We start from the raw sequence: 25107 nt of genomic DNA, 5'->3' as shown, positions 1-25107 counted from the left end.
ATTTTCTGTTTTGCTTTGGGCATATTAATTGAGTCTCTTATCTGTCAACTAGGAAAAATTATGCTGGTTTGTTCCCCTCATAAGGTCCAAGGGGTGTACCAATTCCCAACCCAGATTTTGCCTACCTTTAGGTATTTAACCACAGCACCAAAGGTTCCATTAAAGTCAAAGCAGAGACAGATGCTGTGAGAATGAGACCAATCTCCTAACAGAGCTATGGTTTTCTCTGGAGAGGTTTACTTCCTATCTGACATAGCAGAAATCCCATAATGTCTGAATAACTAATATAATTTGCTGAAGTACCTGGAGTCAGCTACCATGAATATCCAGGTCTTAGCATTTAAAACAATGAGCTGATAGAAAGAAAATTTCCAATAACAGCATGGAACACCTGCATCCCACCTGCTGAGCCACAGCCCAGGGTAACTATCACTTGGATTTGCATTGTGCCCAAGGATAGCAGATGTGAAACCCACAGGCCAAACACATCCAGATGAAAAGCACTGGCCTTTCCAGCATCACACTGACTTTCCCATTGACAGTCCCATCAAACTTTTGCCCTGCATGGAGGTTATAACCTGCAGCTTCCACATCAGTTATATTTCTATTACAGTAACTCACCTTCTGAAAGATTTTTGTTGGTTTAATAAAACTTCTAAATAAGCACTTTGTTGCAGCTTAGGTTCATTCCAGCTTATGTATACAGTCAAATCCTATACATACAATCTAAGTTTCTGTTTTTTAAAGGTTCTCTTACACACTCACAAACATCCTTGCACACTCTTGCACACTTTTACATACTTCTACACACTCCTTCATACTCACTTGCTGTAACTAGAACCCAGCTACTTTCTGTGAAGCCCACGGCTAAGGCACAGATTGATGTCACATTTTCTGTTCTGCTGTTCATCTGTAGCATAGCTTGTTTATCTCAGAGTATGTTTTGCAACAGCCATACACCTCACCTCAGCAAGAAGCATCTGAGCAATGCTTGGATGGGGAATTGTAAGCAGCCATGGCAAACAGCGGCTACCTGGCACACGTCCCAGTGCTCTTCCATTCGAGCAGCTCAGTTCTTTGGTGGCCACTTAGAGTTGTATTTTATTTATATAGTGCTGCTAAACCTCATCTTTATTTGTTCATGTAAATTGCCTGAGTAGCCCTGGACTTGGAAGGGAAACACATTTTCTTCCCTGACAAAGAAACAGATGATCTCACTGGCAAATGGGACACATACGGCATTGTGTTTGCTTTAGAGTAAGCTCACTTACCAATCAAACCACTTGACTTATCAAGCTTTTTTGCTCCCTTCTCTATTATGGGGAAGTCTCCTGTCAATGAGAAGAGGATGTCCCTTCTCCACCTCGTGCCATTTCCCATTCCCCTGCTGTAGGGTTGCTGCCCTGGTTGCCATGGCAGAGCTTTTAAGTGTGGTGCTGACAGGTCACATGCTGAAGAGGTCTGATCCCACCATAATGCTCAGGGAAATCAATAGGATTCAGTTCCTCCTAATGAAGGCATGAACTTACAAGACAGACTGTCCCTTTGTGCTCAACAAACTCATAAAAGGTCTCAAAGCCAGGCTTGCACTGAAATTCAGCCAGGTTTTCAAAACTGCTGTCTAAGGGCTCAGGCCTATTGAAAATCCAGCCCTCAGCTGTGGTAGTCTGTTACTTTACAGTTTGTTCTTCTGTAGTATGTTTTAATATTCCTTGTTACAAGTTTGTAGTGGTTCATTCTATATGTACCCATTTGGCTTCCCTAATGGTTCAGTCCTGAATTGTTTACCACAGTTTTCCCTGCCAAAATGTATGCCAATCTACTTGTCAATCCACCTGTATACCTCCCTTGTTCCCTTGTCTTACCCCTGTCTGTCAAAGACAGCACACTCCTTTGCTTCTGGAGTGTTCCCTGTCTTTCATCCCTTCCTCAAAGCAGAATTGGATTATAGGGTTTGCTCCCTCCCCGTGTTGGCTTCTACTGGGGAGCCCTTACCCTGCACGCTTCCCCTAATGCCCTCCTGTTGCTCAAAGTTTGTGTCCTCCCCGTGTTTCCCTACCCTTTAAAAGTGGCCTCTTCATGTTCAGATTTGTCACTTGCTCTGCCCCACTTTGGGAATTAAATCTTTGGAGACTCAGACAAGTGTCCTTCCCTCATTCCTGTGCCTCAGTTTCCTCGTGCTCTGTGCCCTGCTGTGCTCCCCACACCACAGCGATCACCACCACCCGCACCAGGCTAGGCAGAGACTTGGGGCAGCCACTTGTGTGTCTGCACTCCACCCACCAGCAGGACAGACAGACAGCCAACCTCCATCCCGTGGCCACTGGCAGCCAGACTCACTCAGCACAGCCTCTGGTTGCAGAGCACTTGACATCTAGTTGATCAAAGAGTCAAATTGTCTCAAGATTTTGGTTACACGCAAATCTGTCCCTTGATACTGCATGTATGGAATCCTAAGAGCAAAGTCCTCCAATTAAATTTGCTGCAATAGATAATTCACAGAAATCTGCTATTGGAGAGTGCTTCTGGAATAACTCTTCCTGGGCATGCTCCAGCCATTACTGTCCTTCTGCAGAAAGTACTCCAAAAGGAAGTCATAAACTCAATTTCCTGTGTTAATCTTGGAATCAGAAATGGACATATGCTTCTGTTTTCCATATCCCAAATTAATCTACCCATCACCAGGCAAATAGCTATTTGCAATGGAAAAAGTGCAAAGTCTCACAGCATAAAATACTGATACTACTGTGTTGTGTTTGGCCCAGGAGGGGGCTGCCCTGGGAGGTGGTGGAGTCACTGTCTCTGGAAGACAATTTAAGGAAAGACTGCATGTGGCACTCAGTGCCATAGTCTGGCTGACAAGGTGGTGTTAGGTCATAGCTCAGGCTGGATGATCCCAAAGGTCTTTTCCAACATAGTTAATTTTGTGATTTTATGTTTCTTTTTTCCCTTCAGGAACCTGCCCCTTATATTCTTACAAAAACACACCATGGTTTGGCATTCTGGAGTGAAGGACCATCCTGTCACAAGGTTGTCTTTCAGCTCTTCCCAGGAGACTCTGGTCCTTAAAGGACAAGTGGCCACCCATGACTTCCCACACTGTGGAAGGCTCTTCCTGCTGCCATTTAACTCCACAACTTTTCTCAGCACCTCTTTTCATGTTTGGACAATCTTTTCAGTACACAAAACATAAGGTAACCTTACAGGCCCTCTTTGCTGATTTTTTTCTGTTGCAGCTGATATCTATCTGACTTAAAAATGACAGTAAGTCAATTGAATGACAGAGTGGAAGAAATCATGGAATCATCACTAGTCTGAGCCCTGATTATCCAAATGGCATGATCACACACAGGGAATAATTTCAAACACAGGTCTCTGTTTACAGAACACGTGATCACAAGTGCTCCTCTCCTAATTCATGACCTGTTGTTGTGACACTCCACACAACCTCTGCTCCTTGCTGTTATTAATTAGCAGGACAGTTTTCAGCCCGGGGACTGCTGCCATGAGTGTTACCACAGCTATGAGCTAACACATTTGGAGACTCATAGTTAAATGAATTGCACATGCTACCTGGTAGTGCCATTACAGTCTGGGGCTTTTTACAGCTTTTTCTCCCTTTTATTTCCTCTTCTCAAGAATAGACTTTCTGGCAGCTGTAGACCTGTTGATAAAACCATGCAAAGTCTGTTCATGTGGAGGACTGCAGAAAGGAACCTTTTGTAAGAGCTTGCACAGTTGAGTACACAGTGTTATCTCTATCCATGTGCTGATTCACTTGTTTATCTGGGTTATCCCAGGCATAAAAATATCTGTGAACACACAGGAACCTTGTGCTTGTTTAAATGGCAGCATGAAAAACCTACCAGACAGGGGACAGGACCCACAGATCCCCAAAGCAAACAGTGTGTGCCAGCTCTCCTGAAGGCACTGAAAGTAATTCTGTAGATCTAAATGAACCCCGGCACAAAATCTCCACTGCAGCTGTTCTTCCACAACACTGGGAAGCATCACCCACAAATATCTTTCTGACAGGCAATGTTACAGTCCCTGCAATTCATCCTGCTGTCCTTTATTATGCTGCTGTATTCAACAGAAAGTATAGAGCAAATCTCCCCACTGCTCTGCACATGAGATATTGTGCAATGTCTTGGAGGCAGAGCTCGCAACATTCCTTTTATACATCTGCCTCAGCTTAAACCTGTTCCTGGGGTTATCTGTGCCATGCAGGGAGGAGCAGTGTGAAAACAGCTGTGGGATATGGTTGGGTGCAGAGGGATGAAGCATTTCCTTCCCTGGCATCACAACCAGCTGTGCTGTACATGCATGTGAGCCCTGGACAAAGCTTAATGAAGCCAACAGCCCAGTCTTCTCAGGCACACAGTTCACCCACAATATCAAAAGAGCAATCGACTGTGAACACATTCTGCTGCACTGTTTCAGCTGTATGCTTCAGCAATCCTGACTGATCACCCACCCAGGGGAAAAGGAAGGAAAAAAATGGAGTAAGAAATTCCTACAACATCTGAACTGAATATATAGCTGTTGGCAGCTTTTGGTTTTGTGTTTTACCCCAAGCTCTCACTGGCAAGAGACAGTAAATTCACAAGCTTTTTCCAAGGAACCCAAGAGAGGAGGGAGTCTGCTTGACAGAGTTATATCTCTGGCAAGGAGCAGTGCTGATAATCACTTTCACTGGAGATGCTGTAAAGTGCCTCATAACTCATTTCTTTTGTACAATAAATGCTGGACAATTAAATCCAGCACTCTTCGATACTGTGCACAGAACTGTGGGACAATCCATCACTGCCTGCTTATACACAACAGCATAGAATGAACCCACCCAAAACAAAGAAGAAAAAAGCAAATGTGCTTGGGTAAAGTGTCTCATCACATTTTCCCACAGTCACAGTAATCCAAGGCTGTAACTAGACTGCACTTAGCACAGCTCCTTCCCTTTTAAGACTCAGATTTTATTTGCCTGTGTTCATTTCCATTTCTCAGCCAGCAGGAAGAGATTTTGAACACAACTGTGTTTGTATTTTGTTAATACAAGACCTGTGCCCGTGCCATACTGGACTGGTACCCTTCAGCCAAATTTTGGCAAAGCCTCCTTGTTTTGTACTCCATATTCAGTTGAAGGAGATGAGGAGCCAAGAGCCTGCCTGGCATGAGAATCCTAAACACTTAATTTTAGTAGAAAATATCATTAAAATCCAAGTATTTTTTCCCTGATCAATGTAATCAGAAAAGTGTGCTTTTCCTACAGATCCATAACTGGAGAACGAGCTCCTTTTCCCATACCTAGGAGAGAGTGAGTTTCAGTTTATATCACAGTATTTTCCTGAATGGCAACATTACCAGACGTTTCCTCCTCTTGCCAAAGCCACCTCTTTCCAAGTAGGAACATAACCCCAGGAACTTCCACCTTCAATCAAAATTCCAGGGAAACCAGCCTATGGGTTGCAGAGTTCCTAGCAGAGATGAGTAGAGCTAGGCTATTGCCTCTGATGGAAACTGGAACCAAGTTTCCTCCATGACTACACCGAGTCTGAGGGCTCTCATCCCCCAGCCTGTCATCACTGACCTCACCTGAAGCTGCCCAGGGCACTTTGGTACCCAGATCTGTGCAAGAAAGCTCTCAAAATTAACACATGGCCCTTAACGGCTTTTTGAGGAAATCACAGATTTTAACAAAAAGTCAGTCTGAGGCAGCAGTCCTTAAGTCCTTAAGAGCAATGTCTCAGCCAACATTGCCATAGGCAATGGTCTTCAAACAGATCTCAAACCTGACATCTTCAAGTGAGATGTTTTTGTCAGACCCAAAGAGGAGAAATAAATGCTTCACGTCCACACAAGGCTGTCACACAGGTCTGAAACCAGGCTGACACGACACGATAACCTGGGGATGAAAAACAGTAATGGGAAACTTACAGCATTTAATGCTTGCAAGCGTTAAAAAAAGAGAAAAAAAAGTTTATGCAAACGTATTTCAGTCTGCCTTGTTTGCAAGCTGTTTGCTTTGTGCTGTTTGCCATTCTTGGGATGCAATTAGCCATCAGCATCTCTTGGCCTGTTCATACAGTGACTAAGATTGAGAACAAAACCAAAAAGAATAACAAATAGGACAGCAACTAATGAGCAATAAAAACACATCCACAAGCCAGTATCTTTGTGTTCATCAGAACACTGATACAGAACAATAATTGCTTTCTGCCAAAGTGACATAATCACACTCTCTTTAAGGATGGCAAGGATCAAAAGAAGAAAAAAAAAATTTTAAAATGTTGTTTCTTGCACAAAATAAATTCTTCAAGACATGTTTACATGTCTAATCTGTAAAAATGAAAAAATAATCAAAACATATGAGGAAGTCAGATTTGTTTAATTAAATATTCTACAGGAAGAAATTACTAAAGAAATGATTGAAACCATTTGGTATCCTAAAGTTGTGCAATATTTACACTGCATAAATATGACAATTGCATTTCAAACTTGCTTCCAAAAACCATGATGCTTATAGGATCCTGCTGTCTCTTTGTGTCTATGTTTTTGTTTTTATCATCTCCCTTGAAATATTCTGAACCCACGGGCAATTTTCAAATGTATTAGACAGAAGAGCAGCTGTCTCCAAGAGAGTCCTTTCTTATATATTTTATGAATACAGATGGCTGGATAGAGACTCATTGATCTCTCCCATGGAAAGAAAAGTTGCAGAGTGAGACTTTTTAGGGACATCAGAGACCCATAAAGATAATACAAATGCCCTAATTAATAGAAATGACTCAGCTACAGTTTAAACCTTATTAGACTGCTGGGAATCCAAGCAAATGACCTAAATCCATAGGAAACCAGGCTCCATTAATGTTGCTCCTCACAGTAAGTGTTTGAGGATCAGAGGTTTAAATCCAAGAGGCTTCATGTGAACCAAAGCTTAGGTAGTTAACGCCCTCAGCCTGGGATCTCACTTAATCTGTGCATCTGCTGCATCCAACCCAGCTAAATCCTACCTTGGGTCCCTCTTGGGGCTTCTCCACCTGATGTGTGTCACCACCCTAACAAAGTGCAACCCTGAGTGAGCTGTATGAAAGTTCTGAGTCCCCATGGGCAGTACATCAGCACTTATTACATGAAATTTATTAGGACTGTCTTGCAAACTGAGCTTTTAAATAAATGTTCAAGGCAAAACTTGGGGCTTTCCTGCAAGGGGATAAAATGGATTCCTGTGGCCATCTTCAGCCTTCAGTAAAACACAACTTATACAAGTAAATGCTACTCTTTCATTATTTAACCTTTTACTATTTTATGTTCTAGTTCTCTATTTCTCATGCCCACACTCGATAGTAAAAGAGTTAAAAATTAGTACTCGTGGCCCCCGGTTTGAAGTTCACAGTTAAACACATGATGAGAGGGTCCATGAAAGAACAGGATGAAATTCTAGGAGACCAAAGCAATTAATCTAACAGTCTCTTCTGGCATTAAAGGCTCTGAGGCTATCTCTTGAGGGTTTTAAATTGATTGTTTCGATTTTTCAAATACTTATAACCATCTAAAATATTGTTAATTTTTCCCCTTTTATTAAATAAAAAAGCAAGTGAATATAAGAATAAGGAAATTAATCCTTGATTCTACTAAAATATCAAGAGGAATTTTACCAAATGTCAATCTCCTCAAGCTGCGTGTATTTATTTAAACCATTTTGGTTAACAGCAGACTGAGGGGGTAACTTTCAGGCAAGGAGTTTTGCAAATATTTTAAGTAGAGTTTTAATTGACCCAGTTTGACATTAAAAGCACTTTTTAAACTCTTGATATTGTTAGCCATTTAAGATAAGTGGCAATAAATACAGATTAATTGTAGCACATGAAATGAAATCTTGGGGACTGCGGTGGGCCGGTGAAAAGGCCCTTTGTGAGGCAGGGAGGTGCAGGATCGTGTGTTGGGGTTAGGCTGACAGAATCCCCTGTCAGGCTCAGCCAGGCTTTTGGTAGCTCACGCTGAGACCAACTGCAAAGACAACAAACTTTGGGCAAAGGCAAGCGGGGTGATTGGCAGGTCTGAAGGAAAACAAAAGCACCAGGACCAAGGGCTCCCTTTTGACGGGAGCACTGTGCAGAGCAGGATTTAAAACGAAGCCAACACTGGGGCTTTCATTGTGTGGGAGATGATTGAACTGGGAATGTAAATTCAGGAAGACAACTTCTAAGATGCTGGTGTTTCAGAGAAATGTTGAGTAAATACTACGGACCTGGTGAGTGACCCCACAGTGGGGGACTATCTAGTGAGTCTCTCCATAATGCTAAAATAACAAAACAGAAAACCCACCCACACACCTGATTTGTCTCTAAGTCTTGCATGCAAAAAACTAAGAGATATCAGAAGGCTTTTTCAAAGTGTCTCCAGGTCCAAAACACATTCTGACAGCATTTACACAGATTTGGCCTGGCTGTAAAGAGAACAGTGAAAAATCAGACACATAGGATATCAAAATACTTATTTTTTTCAGTTTTGACTGCTTGCTTCTTCCCTTGCAAAAGGGATAACCATGCCTGATGAACAGAAATGAGGGCCTGCTCTCCTGCCTGCAGTTCTGTCTCCAGGCAGACCAGGCTGTGAATGCCTGCGCTGGCACTGAAGTGGCTTTTGTTCCCTCAAGCCAAGAAGAGAGGCAAGATGGAAATTCTTTACACTTCTGCATGTCCAAATCCAGATCTTCCATTCAACCACAGAGATGGAGAGTTTGGACTGAGCACTGGGGTTCACAGGGACAGCTGCACAAAATGTTTGGTGAACCTTGGGCTATAACCATATCACGCCACAGGAAGAAAAGTTGCACATGGTCGGGTGTTACAGCTCCCCCTTCACCCTAAATAAACCTAGCCCTGGATGAATTTTCCAGAGATGGTGGCAGAGGAATTTCTTCTCCCCTTGAGACCACACCAAGATGCTCTCCAAAGCATGACAGAAAGCAATCCTGTGTCAGTCTTCTGCTTGCAAATTTGCCTCAGGACTAACAATGTTCTACCATTGGCAGCAATGCAAAATGTTGCTCAGGGAGTGCTCAGTGCACCGAGCAGCTTGTTCAAGGTCAGGTAGAGGTAAGGACAGAACACCCTGAATTCTTGACTCCTGCTCTCAGGGTTCAATAAATCCCACTCATCTGAAAGTCAGGCATTTGTTGGAGGCCAGTTTTTTAGGCTTCCTCTGTGGTCAGTGGAAAGACGTCTCCAGAGGGCAATTCCTTCTATCTTAAAATATGCATCTGAGGTAAGTGGGAGGATTTGTCCTCTGAGGTTTTCAAAGGAACTGATGGTCTTATACAGAACACACACTGAACTTTCAGACACCTTAAGTTCAAGAGGGAGAGTCCCACCCCAACAGCTGCCACTGTTACCAAGATACTAAATACATAATTTTCAATCTCAAAAAAAAGTAAAATTAAGCACTAATCCTGCCTTGGCTTTTCTGATCCCCATCTGTATTTTTTCTTTGGAAAGGTTTCAAGCACTCTCCTCATCACAATGTTTTCGGAGCATCTTCTCCAACTGCTATGTGACAACCATCCCCTTGTCTGATAAGCTGGTCATGCTTTATGTTTCCTTTGTTTCTTACTTTTGTTCCCTACTGCCAGTGAGCTGCTTCAGCTCTCAAGGGAATGACCTTGGTTCTGGGGAAAGTGTTCCTGAACTTTGCACACAGGAATGCTGCCCCAGGCTGCCTCCTGGACTCACAGGAGTTTCTGATGCTCTTTTCACCCCTTGTCCACTTAAGAACATTTTTGGGCATGGTTGATGGCACACTTGGCCAATTAGCAGTAGTGAGGCTGCACAGTTTGAGTGCCCACGACTCATTAGGTTTATAGAGTCCTGGAGCCATGCCTCGGTCACATTTATTAACTTGCTCCCTGCTATTGCTCTGGCCTTGAGAATGAACACCTCATTAGAGGGCAGCCCAGAGGTAATGTGGCTCCTCAGATACTCTAAATAATAACTTTGCTGTAAACATCATTATTACATTTAAACCATGCCATGTCTTATCTATCTACACACAGCAAACCCTCCCCTGTGCAGAGGAACCAGAAAAATGCAGTTGTCTATGGGGATGTCACCTCCCTCTCCCATTGGGATTTTCTGAGCTCTAATAGAAGTTGAACTCATGCTGTGCCCTTTCAGTGGATGCACACTATGAATGTCTTTTTCTTCTATCCAGTCACTTATTTTCATGAAGCATGCAAGAACTTATTATCTTGGAGACTCAGCCATCTGTCAGGTTTGGTTATAATCAGCCAAGAGATGAAAAATTTACAAGGGCGAAGGACACAGTCACACACACCTATACACACACACACACACACACACATACTCACAAACTCTGCCATTGCCTAAGCCTCATTTCCTTAGGAAACCAGATTAAAAATAGCATTGATGTCAATAATGAAGTCTTTATTTCTTTGGCAGATCTCTGTTCCTTTTAAACCAATCCTCCCAGTGAGAGGTACTGCAGAATTTTCAACTGGAACCAGACCAGATTGCTAAGTGATAAGAACCTCACAGCAGTTTCACTGTACCTCAAACACCTCAAAGAAAAACACAAAGTGAATGTGAATTCTGTATAAATACTGAAAACTGGTGCTGAATTTCATACTGAGCTAACCCAGTGGTGGCATTTGATTTTCTCTCAATTTACCTTCAGTGTATAAATACTATTTTAAAAAGTTTGCAAACCTCAGTATTTAAGGTATTTCCCATAATAAAGCACAGAAAAATACTCAAAAATACTTAAGTTATTAAATTAAATACAAGTCACATAGGTTTCAGTCCTGCAGCATTATTCCAAGAAAATGATGGGAAATTTCACTTTTCTAACAGAGAGTTCCAAAGCTGAAGTCCACCAAAATGTTGTGTTTACATTAAAAAGGTGTTTGGAAGTTCTCTGGCAGAGTAGTTGTCAGGCGATGAGCAAAATTGTATCTAAATCTAAGCAGTTGGTAGGATTCATTGATTCTCTCTCACAAACTAGAAGTTCCAAGGTAGATCCATCTGGTTTTTTGTTTGTTCACCCACCTCTTTATTCCCACTGCCTACCTGGAGGTTGACTGGGAGCAAAGCCTGGTAGTTCTGAAATCATATTTTGACATATTTCAGTTCACAACTCTTTAGCAAACTTTTCCAAGAAAAAGGCTTTGTCTACCTCCAAGTCAGACCATTTTTGCCAGGAATTACCATATTTTCCAGTTTTGTAAGTAATCTCTTCAAAAACCAATCTGGAACAGCAACGCTTTTCCACAAATTGAAGTTTCTTCTTGCTCCACATCAGTCCAGTCCAGATTCAGGTTTTCTACTGAAGAGAGCAGAAAGGGAGCTGAGATTCAGGCACGAACCCGAACATTTTCCAGTTTCAGATGGCAGCTCAGCTATTGGACTTGGGCTTGAGCCCAGTTTCAGTTGCCATCAGAGCAATTTTGTCCAAGAGAGCTCTGTTGCTTTCTGCAGGCCTCTATAAAATGCCTGAACGGTGGCAGAGTTTGTGTTTTGAATGTCTAAGAGAGGTGAATAACTGAAGTTTACGACATCTCATCTTGCCGGCTGGAGCTTTAATTATTTCCCCTCTGCCCCTCTAAGTAATTCTACCTTCACTTTACATTTCTGATGTTTAAATATTGTTTTTGGGCAGAGGTATATTGTGCATACATTTTCTTTTCCTTGACACATCTCTTCTGATCTACCAGAGAAAATAACAATGGAACTGGTATTTAATAGACTTATAAAGAGGGTATTGATGTGAAAGTAGCATCTTAGATTACAGACCTGGAATGACAAATAAATAATGTCTCATCCAGGTGCATATGCCAGTCACCTTGATGTCAGTTGCAGAACTACCATAAATTCTGTGAGAATAGGACCTGATCCCAAATCCATAAATCCTTTCTCAGCAAGTTTTCTCTGATGATATTCCTGGCACAACCATGACTAAGAAAACCTGAAACTCTCACAAGAACGCCCAGTTTAATGAGATTTCCAGTCCCAGTTTCCATACCAGTAAAAATCCTCAAGAAATCCACATAAATTACAGCCAGGCTTTCTAAAGCTCTCAGCTTCAAATCCACTTCTGCAAAACAACTGACTCCAGCCAACAGTTGTGCCCTGCCTTTCCAGGGCACCAAAACTACCACTGGTTCTTCTCCATATGCACTCCTCCTGCAACTTGGCTCTAAAACTGGTCAGAAATGGCGTGAAGCTCTAAGAGACCAACACCACAAGCAGTACAAACTGGTTCCTAAATTCCTGGCTTTACTGAATTCCCTTTCCAGCTTCTGCTCCAACAGCTGGAGGCTCCAAGAGTGGAGCTGCGGGGAATTCAGCTATGGTGGTCCAGGATGCCTTGGGACATCTCTGCTCCTCCTCCAGAGTACGCACCCAGGCAGGAGGGGCAGAAGAAAGGAACGTGAATTCAGGCCAAGCCCATCAACTTGTATTAATTTGAAACACCACTGAAGGATCTTTGCTTGCACTCCAGGCTCTGAATTCAAGGAAGAGGAGTAACCAGATTTCCTTCTGCTCTGGGACAGCACCAGACTGCAGGAGGCCTAAAAGTACACTTGGGTGCAAGCAGCACACAAAGGTATTCCAGCTGAGACAAGATCCTTGGGTCCTTTGCAATCTGCTTGCCTTTCATGGAGCATCCCTCAGAAATCTCAGTGCTAGAGGAAGGTTTCCAGTCCTTGGGTTCACCTCACTGCTCTTTTAAAATCTTCCCAACAGCACTGTTAGAGCTGGATGGGAATTTTCAGCTGGGTTTTGGGATGGGAAGTGATGAATTGTCTGGCATCCATATATTGTTTTCAACACTACCATTATGAAACCTAGAGTTATATGGGAGCTCTGCCTGGTCTCCTGAGAGCTTACAGGGTGGCCTGTGGATCCACAGCAAGCTCTTGCATATGTGTGGGTGAAAAAGTATTTCATCCCATGCTTAAGCCCATTCCTGTTAAGCAGAGTGCTTAGCCTCTCACACTTCTTCAGCTATGAAGAGAAAATTTCCCAAATTATGTCTACACTTTTTACATCTCAGATGTTGAAGAAAAATACAGTAAGGATATAGCCAAAATCCTTATATTATAGGGCAGGAGGGGCCAATACAGTTTTCTTTCCTTTGAGAACAGAGAGACAGAATTAGACTTATACAGTAGAACTTGGCACAGGCATAATAATAAATAGATATGAAAATGTCAGGGACCCAGAGGAGCTGACATTAATGTATATGCTTCTTTAAACCCAAGTTCTACAGTGCACAGGCAACTTTCCCCATTCATCATGGGCAAAATTATACCAGAATTGGTGAACGTACACACTGCAGTTTGCAAGGTTCATTTTAGTTGCTTTCAGCATTTGTTTGAATATCTGCAACTGGCAAACAAAGACCAGGATTTGGGGTTGCACACACACTTTCAGTGGAGCAACACTGAAAGTAAAGGTGGGCAGCGGCCAGTCAGGACTCCCTGTTGAGCACGATGCATTCTCCACCAGACCACCAAACACAGTCCAGGGCTTGTCCAGCTTACCTCAACAGTTCAGGTGATGACATACCAGGGGAAAAAACAAATTGCAACCTCAAATACTGGAGTCTTTTCTTTCACCTGCTACCTGCCTTGCCTTCCTTGGTTGGGACAGGTGACAGAGGCCTCAAGACAGCTCTCACCATTGCATAGGCTATGCTGTGTTTCTACAATTAATACCTTGTTATACAACAGGAGTTTTTCAAATCAGAATTACAGGAATCAGCCTTCTGAACAGAAGTTCCCTTTTCACAAAAGGGTAGTGCAGGCGGGTTTATTTTGGCCTCCTTAACTGAGGTGCTTTTTGCCGATTTAAGCTTCAGGTGAAAAGCAAATATTCAGGGATTTCAAAACCCCTGTATTATACAAGATCAGTGTACATTAAAAAGTTCCCTTGATTTTTTTTTTTTAAGGCTGCAGGCTGGATTTGCACTTGGAACAAACTTTTTCCCAGTGGAGTATCTCCTGATTTACAACAGAGTGTCTGAAAAGAGAATCAGGCATTGCCTGTTTAATGAAGACTTTAAAATGAATCAGTTGCATGGTTTTGGTCAAAATTAGCATGCAAGTCTATTTCTAAAAGCAAAGTGACACTTTGCCTTAAAAACTAATAGTAAAAGAAATCCATACACAAAAACAGGCTGACCTCACTACAAGCATCTGAATGCCCAAATAAACATGAGCAGAGGGAATTCTAGCATCTGCAAACTGTTAATTCACCCTTTCTTCTCTTTTGTAGGCTGGCCAAGTTCAATCTCCTGGTCGCCAACTTCTTGCTCCACTGAGACAACCCCATTGATGAACTGTGCTGGTGATGTCAGTAGCACCACTAATCAGCACTGGATCAGGATGCCTGACCTGGGGGATAAAGTCTCTTTATATTCCAGCCTGCAAGTGCTTTCTTTTTTCTTTTTTTCCCCTCCTTTTTTAACTTTTGTGTCCCACACAGGATCCGAAATGATGAGTGAAAATTGTAAAGAGCTCCACAATCCTGGTGGAGAGAGGACCAGACTTCCAATGAGCTGGTTCCCAGTGACACAACAGTGGTGCTGGTGCTTGATTTGCACTGAATACTGCCTCATTTGGGAGTGGAAAGCAGCTATTTGTATATACAACATCTGTAAATCCCCATCCCTCAGTGTGCAGTTGGACAGCGGTCTCAAGGCATTTCCCTCCTGAAAAAACACTTCCAAGTAACACATGTGAACCCCAATGCCAGATCCCATGCCAGGTGCTAAAGCTTTCACAAAGGCTCTCAGCATTTTAATTAGTTGTGTTGCAGTTGCTCATAGTATCCATCACTTCCTTTCCTTTTCCAGACTACTGAGTAGAAATATTGTTCTCTAACAACATCCCACCACCACCTCTCCTCTGCCCCCTTCCCTCAAAACTTAACATCCATAATCTTCCAGTTCAGTTGTTGGTCAGCTTGTGGTCAGCACCCATTGATGAAGCATGTTCAAGCTACATCATCTGGATAGCTCCTCAGGAATGCTTTAGTTTTCAGAGAAAAATAAGAACATCTCTGTGGTGCTCAAGACCACTGCAGGCTTGAGTCACCTTGGAGATGTCCCTAACTCCTGCTCACTGCAGAAAGTGAAGGCTGAGCCTGCTTCTGTCTTTGGCACAGCAAGTATCTAAAATGGTGTGTGCTGAAATTCCCTTGGGAATCCTCTGCAGAGAGGACAAAAGGGAAAGAGCTGGAGCTGAGGACTACAGTGAGAAGATTTAATATTGTGTTCCTGTACCAGTCCCGTCCTATAGAAAAGCTGCACAATTCTCCCTTTCCCTACTGAAAACAGAGTGCACCCCACTTCTGAGCCCCATTATGAAGAACCACCAGAGAACACCTACTTTGGGAGCAAGTAACTGCTGTTTGATAGCTTGGATTAGATGGCCTTTAAAGGCTTATTTCAACCCAAACTATTCAATAATTCCTGCTAACAGTCTAATTTATGATGACCAGAATAATTCCTGGTGTGGTGCCCATCCAGTGATGAGTGAGAGAATTCTGAAGGATGGGCAGGGAATTCACCTGTTCTGAGCATGGAAATTATCAACGTCCGCTGTTGCTACTCTGGGATGGATTCTTCTGCTTTCATGGCAGCACACAGACATCTACAGCAAAGCCTGTATTTATTTTCTTTCAGGACATCTCAGAAATACCTAATCCATCAACAAATATAAATAAACTCAGCCACTTAAGCCTGCAGATGAGCAAGAGTGCTCCGACTGTCACACAAACAGATCTCTCTTATCACCAGCTTCATCAGGAGCTGTGGGCAATCTGGCCTCCACCACACCACAGACAACAGCTGGGTCCTCTCTGACCTCTCAGATGTTGTGGAGGCTGGTGGGATGGTTTAACATGTGCTCTCTCCACCCCAGAACTATGGTCCAGAGACAATCTGCTTCCCCTCTTGCTATGGTGGGAGATGCTATGGTACTTGCATTTCAACTCTGTCTCAGTAAAAGAATATTCTCTATGATATATTTATTATTTTAAACAACAAAACCCACTGACTTAAAGCCTACTGATTTGGCTGCTAATAAACATTGTGAACTGGAGCAGCATCTGAATTTCTGAAGCAGTAAATCCAGCACTCAGCTACAAAACTGACAGCTCTCATAAAAGAAAGAAAGAAAAAAAACGCAAGTAAAACATCCTAAGGAAATTATCGTTCAAATTAACTGCAGACATAAATTTATCCATCTGTTATCATAAGTGTTACTTGAAAATTATTTGCCCATAAAAATGAAATAAGCCAGAGTGTTTTTTTTTCTTAAACATTGACTTCATGTGTATGGTCTTAGCTGCCAAAATATTAACTCTTCTTAACAGCCCATGTGCTCTTGGCTGTGTGTCTCTTTTTTGACTGTAAATGGACCTTTATAAATTGTCTGTATAAATGATGTCTAATGCACTTCACTGTTATTACAGATCAATAATTCCAAGTAAACCATCATGATTTTCAAAACAGAGAACCCAAGTAAATGCCCAGATTTTACTTGGAAGTACTCTATTTAGCACCATTATTCATTCAAAGGAAAAAGTCACCTTGTCCAATAAATGAAAAATATCATTTAACTGCACAAACAATAACTGCTGATTCATTCCTGGGGTACAGTTACTGTGAATACAGATATGGTGAGATTTTCACATTAAACCTGAACATGGTAAACACTGGCAGGAGTGGAACAAAGTCCACAGAACTGGGTGCAGGGCTGAGTCTCTTTTACCCAGAGTCTGTATTTTTCTTGGAGAAGAGAAAGAAATTAAAGTAGAAAGAAAAAAATTACTATTTTCACTTCTACATGTTTTATAAAGGAATAAATTAAAAGTCTGAATCACTTCAACATATTTAAATAGTAAGTAAAGTCATGGAAGATGGAAAAGGCAGAAATCTATTGAAAAGTCTATTTTTTATTTTTAAGAATGACAGAAAACGGAAAAGTTCCTTTCAGAATTGTGTAATTTTTTTTGTTTTAATACTTTTGACTGGAACAAAACCCCCCATCTTTCAACAGCATAGAAAAACTTTGCTTCACTTTATGAATAACTGTTTTATCTCAGCTTGTTTGGATATTCAAATGTCTGTCCCCTGCCCATTCCTTTTCCCCAGGATTTGTGTGTAGGATGTTTCACAGCCTCGTGCTGTTGCAGGTTAGACTCAGACTCAGAACCAGCTCTCCTAGGATGCACGACAAGGTCTTTGCAGCACAGCTCTAAGTGGCACATAGTGAAACTTTTAGTGGGAATCCCAGTGTACACAAGAGCAATGACACCCAAGCATCTGTGATTTTGACTGACATCTGCAAAAATGGACTTGTTTTTCCAGAAGAAAACAGAGTTTTCCATGAATGCCCATTTTTTTTTTTACCAAAAAACCAGATACCTGCATCATCCAGCTCAGTGGCACCAGGCTCCTGCACCACCAGGCTGCCAGGATATCATCTTGTTTTTCATTTGAAGACATTCACTGGATTTGAGTTTTTTGTGTTTTTTTTTTTGGTTCTACAGCCATGAAGTAGGATACACTTAGCCAAACCTGACTGCAATTTGCAAAGACACCTACGTGGTGCCTTCTACCTTAGTCAAGCTTATTCTACTGATTATTAGATGGTACAGAAGTACCCATCCACGGCACTGGGACCTTGCCATAAGCTGAGGATGATGTCCCAAGAGAGCAGCTGCATGCAGCTGTGCAAAAGCCAGGTAAAACTTCACTGCAGCAGCATCCACAAGGTACAGCTCCCTGCAGGGAGGCCACCAGAGGAACAGGCAGGGCTCTGCCTCGGGAGGGCTGTTTTCTGGGAGAGATCCTATTTCCCAGCCCCTTGGCTCCAGTTATACCTGGGAGTAACAGGATACCTCTGAGTCCACATGAATCATCCTGCAGGGCTTGGGGCTCCCTCCTAGAGCAGCCCTGGTCTGTAAAACTGCATTTCTTGAAGTGTTTCCAAGGTGCTTTTCCCATAACAGCCTTATTTTCTTACTTAGGAAAATACTTGTTTTCCCAATTTTATTTGCCAGCACAGTTTTATCTGATTCTTCCTTTCCCAGAAACTATGATGGAGATTATGAAATTTGGAAAACAATTCGTAATACACATATATAATTTAATTACTATTCATTCATTAGTTCCAATATCCTCAGAATTGAGGGATTCATGCAGAGATCATGCTTGGCATAAAGGGAAATATCTTCTGAAGCACATTGTTCAGAATATGTTTTTTCAAATTTTTTCCCCTTCATCATGTCAGTCTCAGAGATGCAGAATCTTAAATTGCATTGCTCTGGGAGTAAATAAACTCCCACAGACTCTATCATACCTATCGTAACTGAAAGTGCATTCCTAAAATTTTGCACTTCAGAATTCATGAGAATATGTGAAAGCCTCAACTTTCATCAAAAACGTCCTTTATTTTTATAAAAGGCAAAACCAAACCCTCAAAGTTTTATAGAACAATTTGAATTAATGACCCAAGCACATACCAAATAAACCCCCCAAAATAAAAGAACTAGAAATAAGGATGCAAAACAAGAGATTTATCCGTGAAACCTACTCTTCAAATTCATGAATGCATGGGGGAAAGAGGAAACAAAAATTCTTCAGGGAAAAAAACCTGCATTTGAATCATAAGAGAAAATGAATTTGCTTGCACTTTAGACATATAAAAGTTTTGGCATTGAAAAAAATTAATATTCTTAGTGTTCACTGCATGAAGAAAAAAACACTCCAGAGAAGAAAGCACGAATTAATTGTACATGAATTAAAGCAGGGATAGCCTGCAGGGATGGCCCAGTTTGGTGAGAAAGGCCAAAAGGATGCTGGAACAAAGAACCCAAAACAAAAAGCTCCCACATCCCAGTTTTCAATAAAGCTGGCTGCGTGTGTCTGTTCTGTCCTGCCACGCTCAATGCTGGGGAAACAAAACAACCCAGCAACAAAGGCAGTTTTCAACATCACCAGAAATGGGACTAAAAGACAAAATAAGACTTGCTCTTTATGAGCCAACTATCCCAAGGGATGCTCCCTGGGAGTTTCAGGTAGGTGCCCTCTGATGGGGACAGGGAAAGAAAGCTCAAACCTCCCGTAAGTTAGAAGTGCCTTTTTAAAGAATGCAACATGGAATTAGCATCCATTGGCTTAATTTCACCTCTGTTATTAGCACAAAGAAACAGCTGCAGTGGGTTGGATCCATGACTTGCCCAGTCCATGGTCTGTGGACTAGGTGTAGAGCACGACAAGTAGGCAGCAATGCCCAGTTTATCCTCTCAGCTCCATTTATGTACTGGTTAAGGGATTTCCAAAACTGGAAACTGTTATCTAAGCCATCATGTTCAATAAGCTCTGATAAACCTCACTCCTTGGGTTAGACAGGCTGGTTTTTATGAATGCCTGTCCAATTATGAGCCATCGTGATATATTTTCCTACTGTAAAAACAGTTAAGCAAAACTTCTTGGCCAGAAATATCAGCCAAGCCTGAGATTAAATAAGCTTGGGAAAATTCAGTCCGGATACACTCAAAAAATAAATACATCAAAATGCACGTGTCTCTGCTAAAACCCACAGTCTTTAATCAAAATTCCCACTGAAGTGAGTAGCGAAAGGTGAGTTGTTGCCAAAGTTCACAGCAAGAGCCATGGGATGAGAAGCAAAGTTCTGTCAAAGATGAGAGATTGCCAAGGAGAGGGAGCAGAAGGAACAGATCTGTTCTCGACACACCAATCTCAGCCTGCCTTGAAGTCGAGGGAGCTCAAGAGACTTTAACCTGGTCCTCAGGATTCTGCTGAGCAGGGGCCTGAATGGCTATTATATATACTCTTATCACACAGAAATGTGAATTCCATTGGTCAAGGGAAAAGAAATAAAAAAAGGAGAGAGAGAGGACAGTAGCGTGTACTGTTGCAGGCTCACAGAAGCACTGCAGACGTCTTTGTTCTGCAGACTTCAGGGAGAGCATTTAAAAAGGAAGAGGAATACTTTGGATTTTTACTTAATGCTTTAAAATGCTGGTATTTAGCTACACACACAACTCATGCACCTGTGCAAAGCACCAAACCAGCCAGTCTGTACAGACACACCACCAGAGCAGCTTAGTCACCCATAGAGAAGGTTCAAGTGCAGCAAGCCCAGAAGGGTTGAAATCCTGGGCCAGCTTCTGGAGCCACACACATGTGTGCCTGTGCCACCAGAGGGTCTGTGTTGTGCCACTCACTGCCATCAGCACCTGGGCTTACAAATTCAAAGGCAACTGAACCATCTTCTACACCTGTGGCCAAGTAGCCCACAGGTCTGGGGAGGAAACAAACACAACAGCATGAAAAGTGCATATAGCTTCACATTTCTACAGCCAGATGGAAAAAAAAAAAAATAAGTGCAGCCTGTGCGCAGCCTGCCTGGACCTAGACCCAGCTCCTACAACAACTTACTCCATTTCAGAAGTGGATGTGGACAAACAAAAGTCTTTCTGCTTCAAAGGGAAGCTTCTTAAGAAATCTTCCCCAGGCCCAAAGACCTGAAGCATTCCAAACACTTTACTTCCAATCATGGTAACAAAGTAAAACAGAAAAAAATCATGCCATACCTGCTCCAAAAGCAAAGAAGAAGCTCTTGTCTCTGTTCTCCCTTAAAAGTGACATCACTCTTCTCCCCATCCTCTCATTCCTCTTGTAGATGAGCTCCTGTCTGAAGTAGCTGTCTATTTCCTGAGCTGTCACCTGCTCGTGGGGTGGGAGTGTCGTGTTGATGAAATTTGGCACCTGAAACAGAGAGAGAGGCCATAGCCAGGTGGCATTGGTTAAGGAACCCACAAAACACTGCAAGTTTTAATCCAGCCTTCTTTAAGCCACTTGAGCACCACTATTACACAAAAAACCACTAAAACCACTAGAGGATCAGAGCATGGGAGGTTGTTAGGAACTCTCAAAAAAAAAAATTTCCTAGTTATCCCAATTAAAGTGAAACTAGTATTTTACTAAAGGAAACTTCAGTTGATTTTGATTTTTCTCTGTCCCTTTGTGAAAATGTAGTTTCAGATGTTACATTTGGGTGAGTTACTTGGACCTTTATTCCATGCATGTTCAAAAAAAAGGACTGGCTGTTTAATACAAATTCCTGTGATCTGTTCTCAGCTGAGGTCCCCATGAACTAAGCAAGGACTGTAAGATTTGGCTTGTGCATGTGGTTTTTTAAGAACCTAACAGTTTAAAAAGAGACAAAAGGATAAGAAATGCAGACACAGGAAGATGCACACAGGGTAAACCCCCTTATCTTTACCTGCTATTAGGTCTCACCAGAGAAGACCATGCACTGCAGCACATAAATCCCTGGAATATTCCTGATGTATCCGAGGAAGGGACTTCCACAAGAACTGCTCTTTCAGTCCCTGCTTTTGTGAGGTGTTCACAGGCACAGCAGAAAGGCTGAAAGCCCAAGGACTTGGGTCAGGGCAGCAGACCCAGGAATGAGCCAAGATCCAATAGACAGATAAGCCAAAAGTCTCTGATTATTAGGACAACACCTTGTTTTGAAACAGTGAAAGTCCCAGCTCTACCACAAGGGTTTGGGAGCCCATGTGCCCTGCAGGGAGAAGAGCTGTATGAGAGCAGTGCTTGATGGCTGCCAACAGGACCCCCAAGCACGTTCTGCTGATTTTCTGTCCCTCACCACTGGAAAGCAACTTAAACTGCAAACCCCAGGTTCAGATTTCTGAGTCCCTAGGTACATGTAAAGCTGCCAGGATTTCCAGTGTTAATCTGAGTCAGTGGTAATGACATTGCATGCACAGCCCATGAGGGGAACATCCCTCACTCACTGTGCTGAAACACTTGGTGCAGTGACTCTGTTACTTGGGTTAATTTCATTTCTGGTTTTCTACTATACAAAATTCCTGTACACATTTTCTAAAAATTGCCTTTAGATTTTGTTTTTCTGCCCACCTATTTCCATTCTACTTGGTCACATGGTTTTAGCACAACAATTTCTGTCTCTTCCCACCCTCTTTGCTTATACTGCTTCTCCAAAAGTTTTCAGCATGTCTTGGGGAGAAAAAACAGATTTCCATCTTCCCAGTGACTCTCCTTAAAGCTTTTTTATTGCAGCCCCATCTGCATTACTCCTAATATATGTGAGGGACCAAGCAGCAAAGATTTCTCAACATGCATCATGCAGGATGAGTCTACAGCTCACTCTGGATTCACACTAAAGGCTGCTCCCAGTTGAGTGAGACAGAAAAGAGGACCACATCTTGTGAACCAGGGGATCCCAAGGGGATGGGGATAATACTCCATGTGTGAGACCCTGCCCCAGCCTATTGAGTCTCACAGACCAGCTGGACCTTTGATTTTCCAAACTGCTTCTCAAGCTGCTTTGCCAAATCACCATGCTCCTCACAGCATGTAATTCTTTAAGGTTTCAGTCACATTTCCCTGAGTCATTCCTTCCTCCAGGCTTTCTAGCATGGCTTGGCATCACCACTGTAACCTGTGAACTCCTCATAGCATGGATGTACTTTGGACCTTCTTCTCAGTTTAGCCCTGAGCCAGCACTCAACAAGCAGTAAGTCCCATTAAGTCAGACCTATTGGAGACACCAGTTTCCTGTGAAAGCCCAAGGAAGATACCTCTGTGTCTGGCAAGAATATGTGTTTGTCTCAAAGGGATGGAGGAGCAGACTGATGGTGTCAAAGAGATAAAATGCTGCTGGCTACAGCAGCAAAGAACATAGTGCCTTCCATTCCTGGTGAAAAACATGGAGAGATTTATATTGCAGGAATCAAGTCTGAGGAATGAGTAGCCATTTTATACTCTGTAATGCAAAGTTGCAAATCAACTGGTCCTAGGAGATATCACAAACCTTTGCATCTCCTCTACACTGGGGCTCTCAGGCAGGAGTCAGGGAAGCCTTTAGGCACTGAAGTGGAAGGTGACATTTTCTGGAAGCATCTGAAGGTTCAACATCTACCTAAGAGAAGTCTCTTCTTCCCTGCTTCTGGCTGAAGGGAAGTGAAGGCTGGGACCTGGTTTTGAATCACTTGAGATGCTTTGGGGAAAGCAAGGTAAAGCCTTGCCTGTGAGCACAACACAAAGCAGGAGCAGCAATGCTGGGGGACCAAACATTGTGCATCCCACCGTTGATGGAGGTCTAGACAGCCAAAAAGCAGATGTTGTATAAGATCTTTGCCAAGAAGGCAAGCACCTTTCACCTCCTTGTTCAACTCCATTACTTGCAATCCTACATCCATAGTTAACCTATAGTTTGTTCCTTCTCTTTATCCTAAAACACAGTACACAAAACAGAGCCATTTACTTGCCTTTTCCCCCACTTTCCTATTTTTCCCCCTTCCCTTTTTTTCCTTCTCTTCTGTGGGAAAAAGTTTGCCAATGGCAGAGGGATAAACTTAAAACCAAGAACTGGATTTTGTCAATCTTTCTTTTGCTTTCCCAAAGAACAAGACAAAGGAAGGCATCACCTAGAGAGGCACAGCATCAGCTACAAGTCCTGCTGCACTGTGTGCATTCCTGCATTTCTAATGCCTGGCAAAAATAAAATCTGCAGGTGTGTTTTGGTGCGTGTGTGGCAGGGGACAGAAGATAAATGACTGTAGTAAGTATGCTCCTACACAGTAGTGCAACCACACTCCGAGCTGTGACACTTGCCCCATTAATCACCTCCGCTCCTCCCTGTATCCAGGTCCTTTCCACAGTCAGTGACACACACCATGCCTGGCTTCAGGGAGACAGCTGCTCCTGTTGATTTAAGAAACCCTCAAACCAGACAGGGATCAGGAAGTCAAGAAACAGTCACACGCAATTAGGAAATTCTTAACTGGAGCCAGAATTTAAGTTTGGGGTTTTTTTTTGGAATAGAGAAGACCTGTTATTTTAGAAGGATGGGCTAAATATGCACCAAAAGGATGCACCTTCCCCCTTCTGCTTTTATTTTGTTTCCATTCTGTGAAAAAATTAAAATTTTAATGATATGAATCTGTTGTTTTTGACCTGAGAGTGAATGGATGAGACTTTTGCTGTGACCCTGGGTGAGGGACTAATCTAATAATATCTGAATATTGCTAATAAAAAAGGAAAAAAAGGGAAGGGGGAAATGGAGTAGATTTTGTGTCTGTTGAAAAATCCAAACTGCTAATTTTGCTGTTCACCTAGGAGTGTAAAACAGCTGGATCAGCAGAAAAATGCATCACCTGGGGTGTGCTCACTTCTAGTGGATACACATGACAAGAGATAAATAGATTCTTTACATCCAGTGTCTGCAAGGTGTGCATTTTTCTGAGAACCCAACCAAGTCATATTTATATATAATTCTAGTGGAAACTCAATAATGTGTCTCATTGAGGTGTTCAAAAGAAAGAATATTTTGTTTTTTTAATAAAGTAGCATTCCTCCTTTTTTCTATTCCCATTTCCTTTAGGTTACAGCTTTCCTACAGACAGTACAGACGGACCACAAACTCGGTCATTAGGTACACCCTGCATTGCTCAGTTAAACTTACAAGGTTAAAAAAAGGGACTATGAGAAAATAAAAAAGAAATCCCAGCCTTGCAAAAATTTCTTCCCTTTCCCTCTGTCTGTGTAGTTTTACTTGAGTCAGTATCCCTGATGGAATATATGTGTGGATAAAGCTCTGTACGCACGTCTGAGCTCACAGTGCTGTGGGATGCTGGCCATAATTCTTCACCTTTGAAGTCAGTGGGAGCTTTAGGGAGAAGAAAGAGGAAGGATTGTGGAGTGGTTATGACACTACCCTGAAAAAATTGTTCTGCTCCCATGGGTGATACAAATCTCTTACATGATCACAAGCATGTCATTTGGGTTTAAACCTTCAAAGGAAACTCAGCACTTAACCTCCACTAAGTGTCTTTGAAGCATTTTGCTTTATTCCTCCTGTGTCTCAAAAGTCCATCTGTAAAATGGGGACAGCAAGACTTTCTACCTTGATGTTACATACAAGGCACTGGCTCAGTCTGGCTCTGGAGGGACCCAAAGGAAGATCCAAAGTCCAACACTATGCTCAGCAGTAACCTCTCT

At 42.4% G+C, this 25107-nt stretch overlaps 1 protein-coding gene across 1 annotated transcript in view; it reads right to left on the bottom strand.

Moving 5' to 3' along the window:
- TRABD2B (TraB domain containing 2B) overlaps positions 1-25107 on the bottom strand; it is a 265256-nt gene that overhangs the window by 87469 nt on the left and 152680 nt on the right. Inside the window, exon 4 of the mRNA XM_021529047.3 lies at positions 20649-20823. Coding sequence (XP_021384722.2) covers positions 20649-20823 — 175 coding nt within the window. The remainder of the gene's footprint in view (positions 1-20648; positions 20824-25107) is intronic.

This window comes from Lonchura striata, chromosome 8 (genome assembly GCF_050655825.1).
Source record: "Lonchura striata isolate lonStrDom1 chromosome 8, ASM5065582v1, whole genome shotgun sequence".
Classification (NCBI taxonomy): domain Eukaryota; kingdom Metazoa; phylum Chordata; class Aves; order Passeriformes; family Estrildidae; genus Lonchura; species Lonchura striata.
The sequence above is the reverse complement of the archived record's forward strand: the minus strand, read 5'-3'. Positions and strand labels throughout refer to the sequence as shown.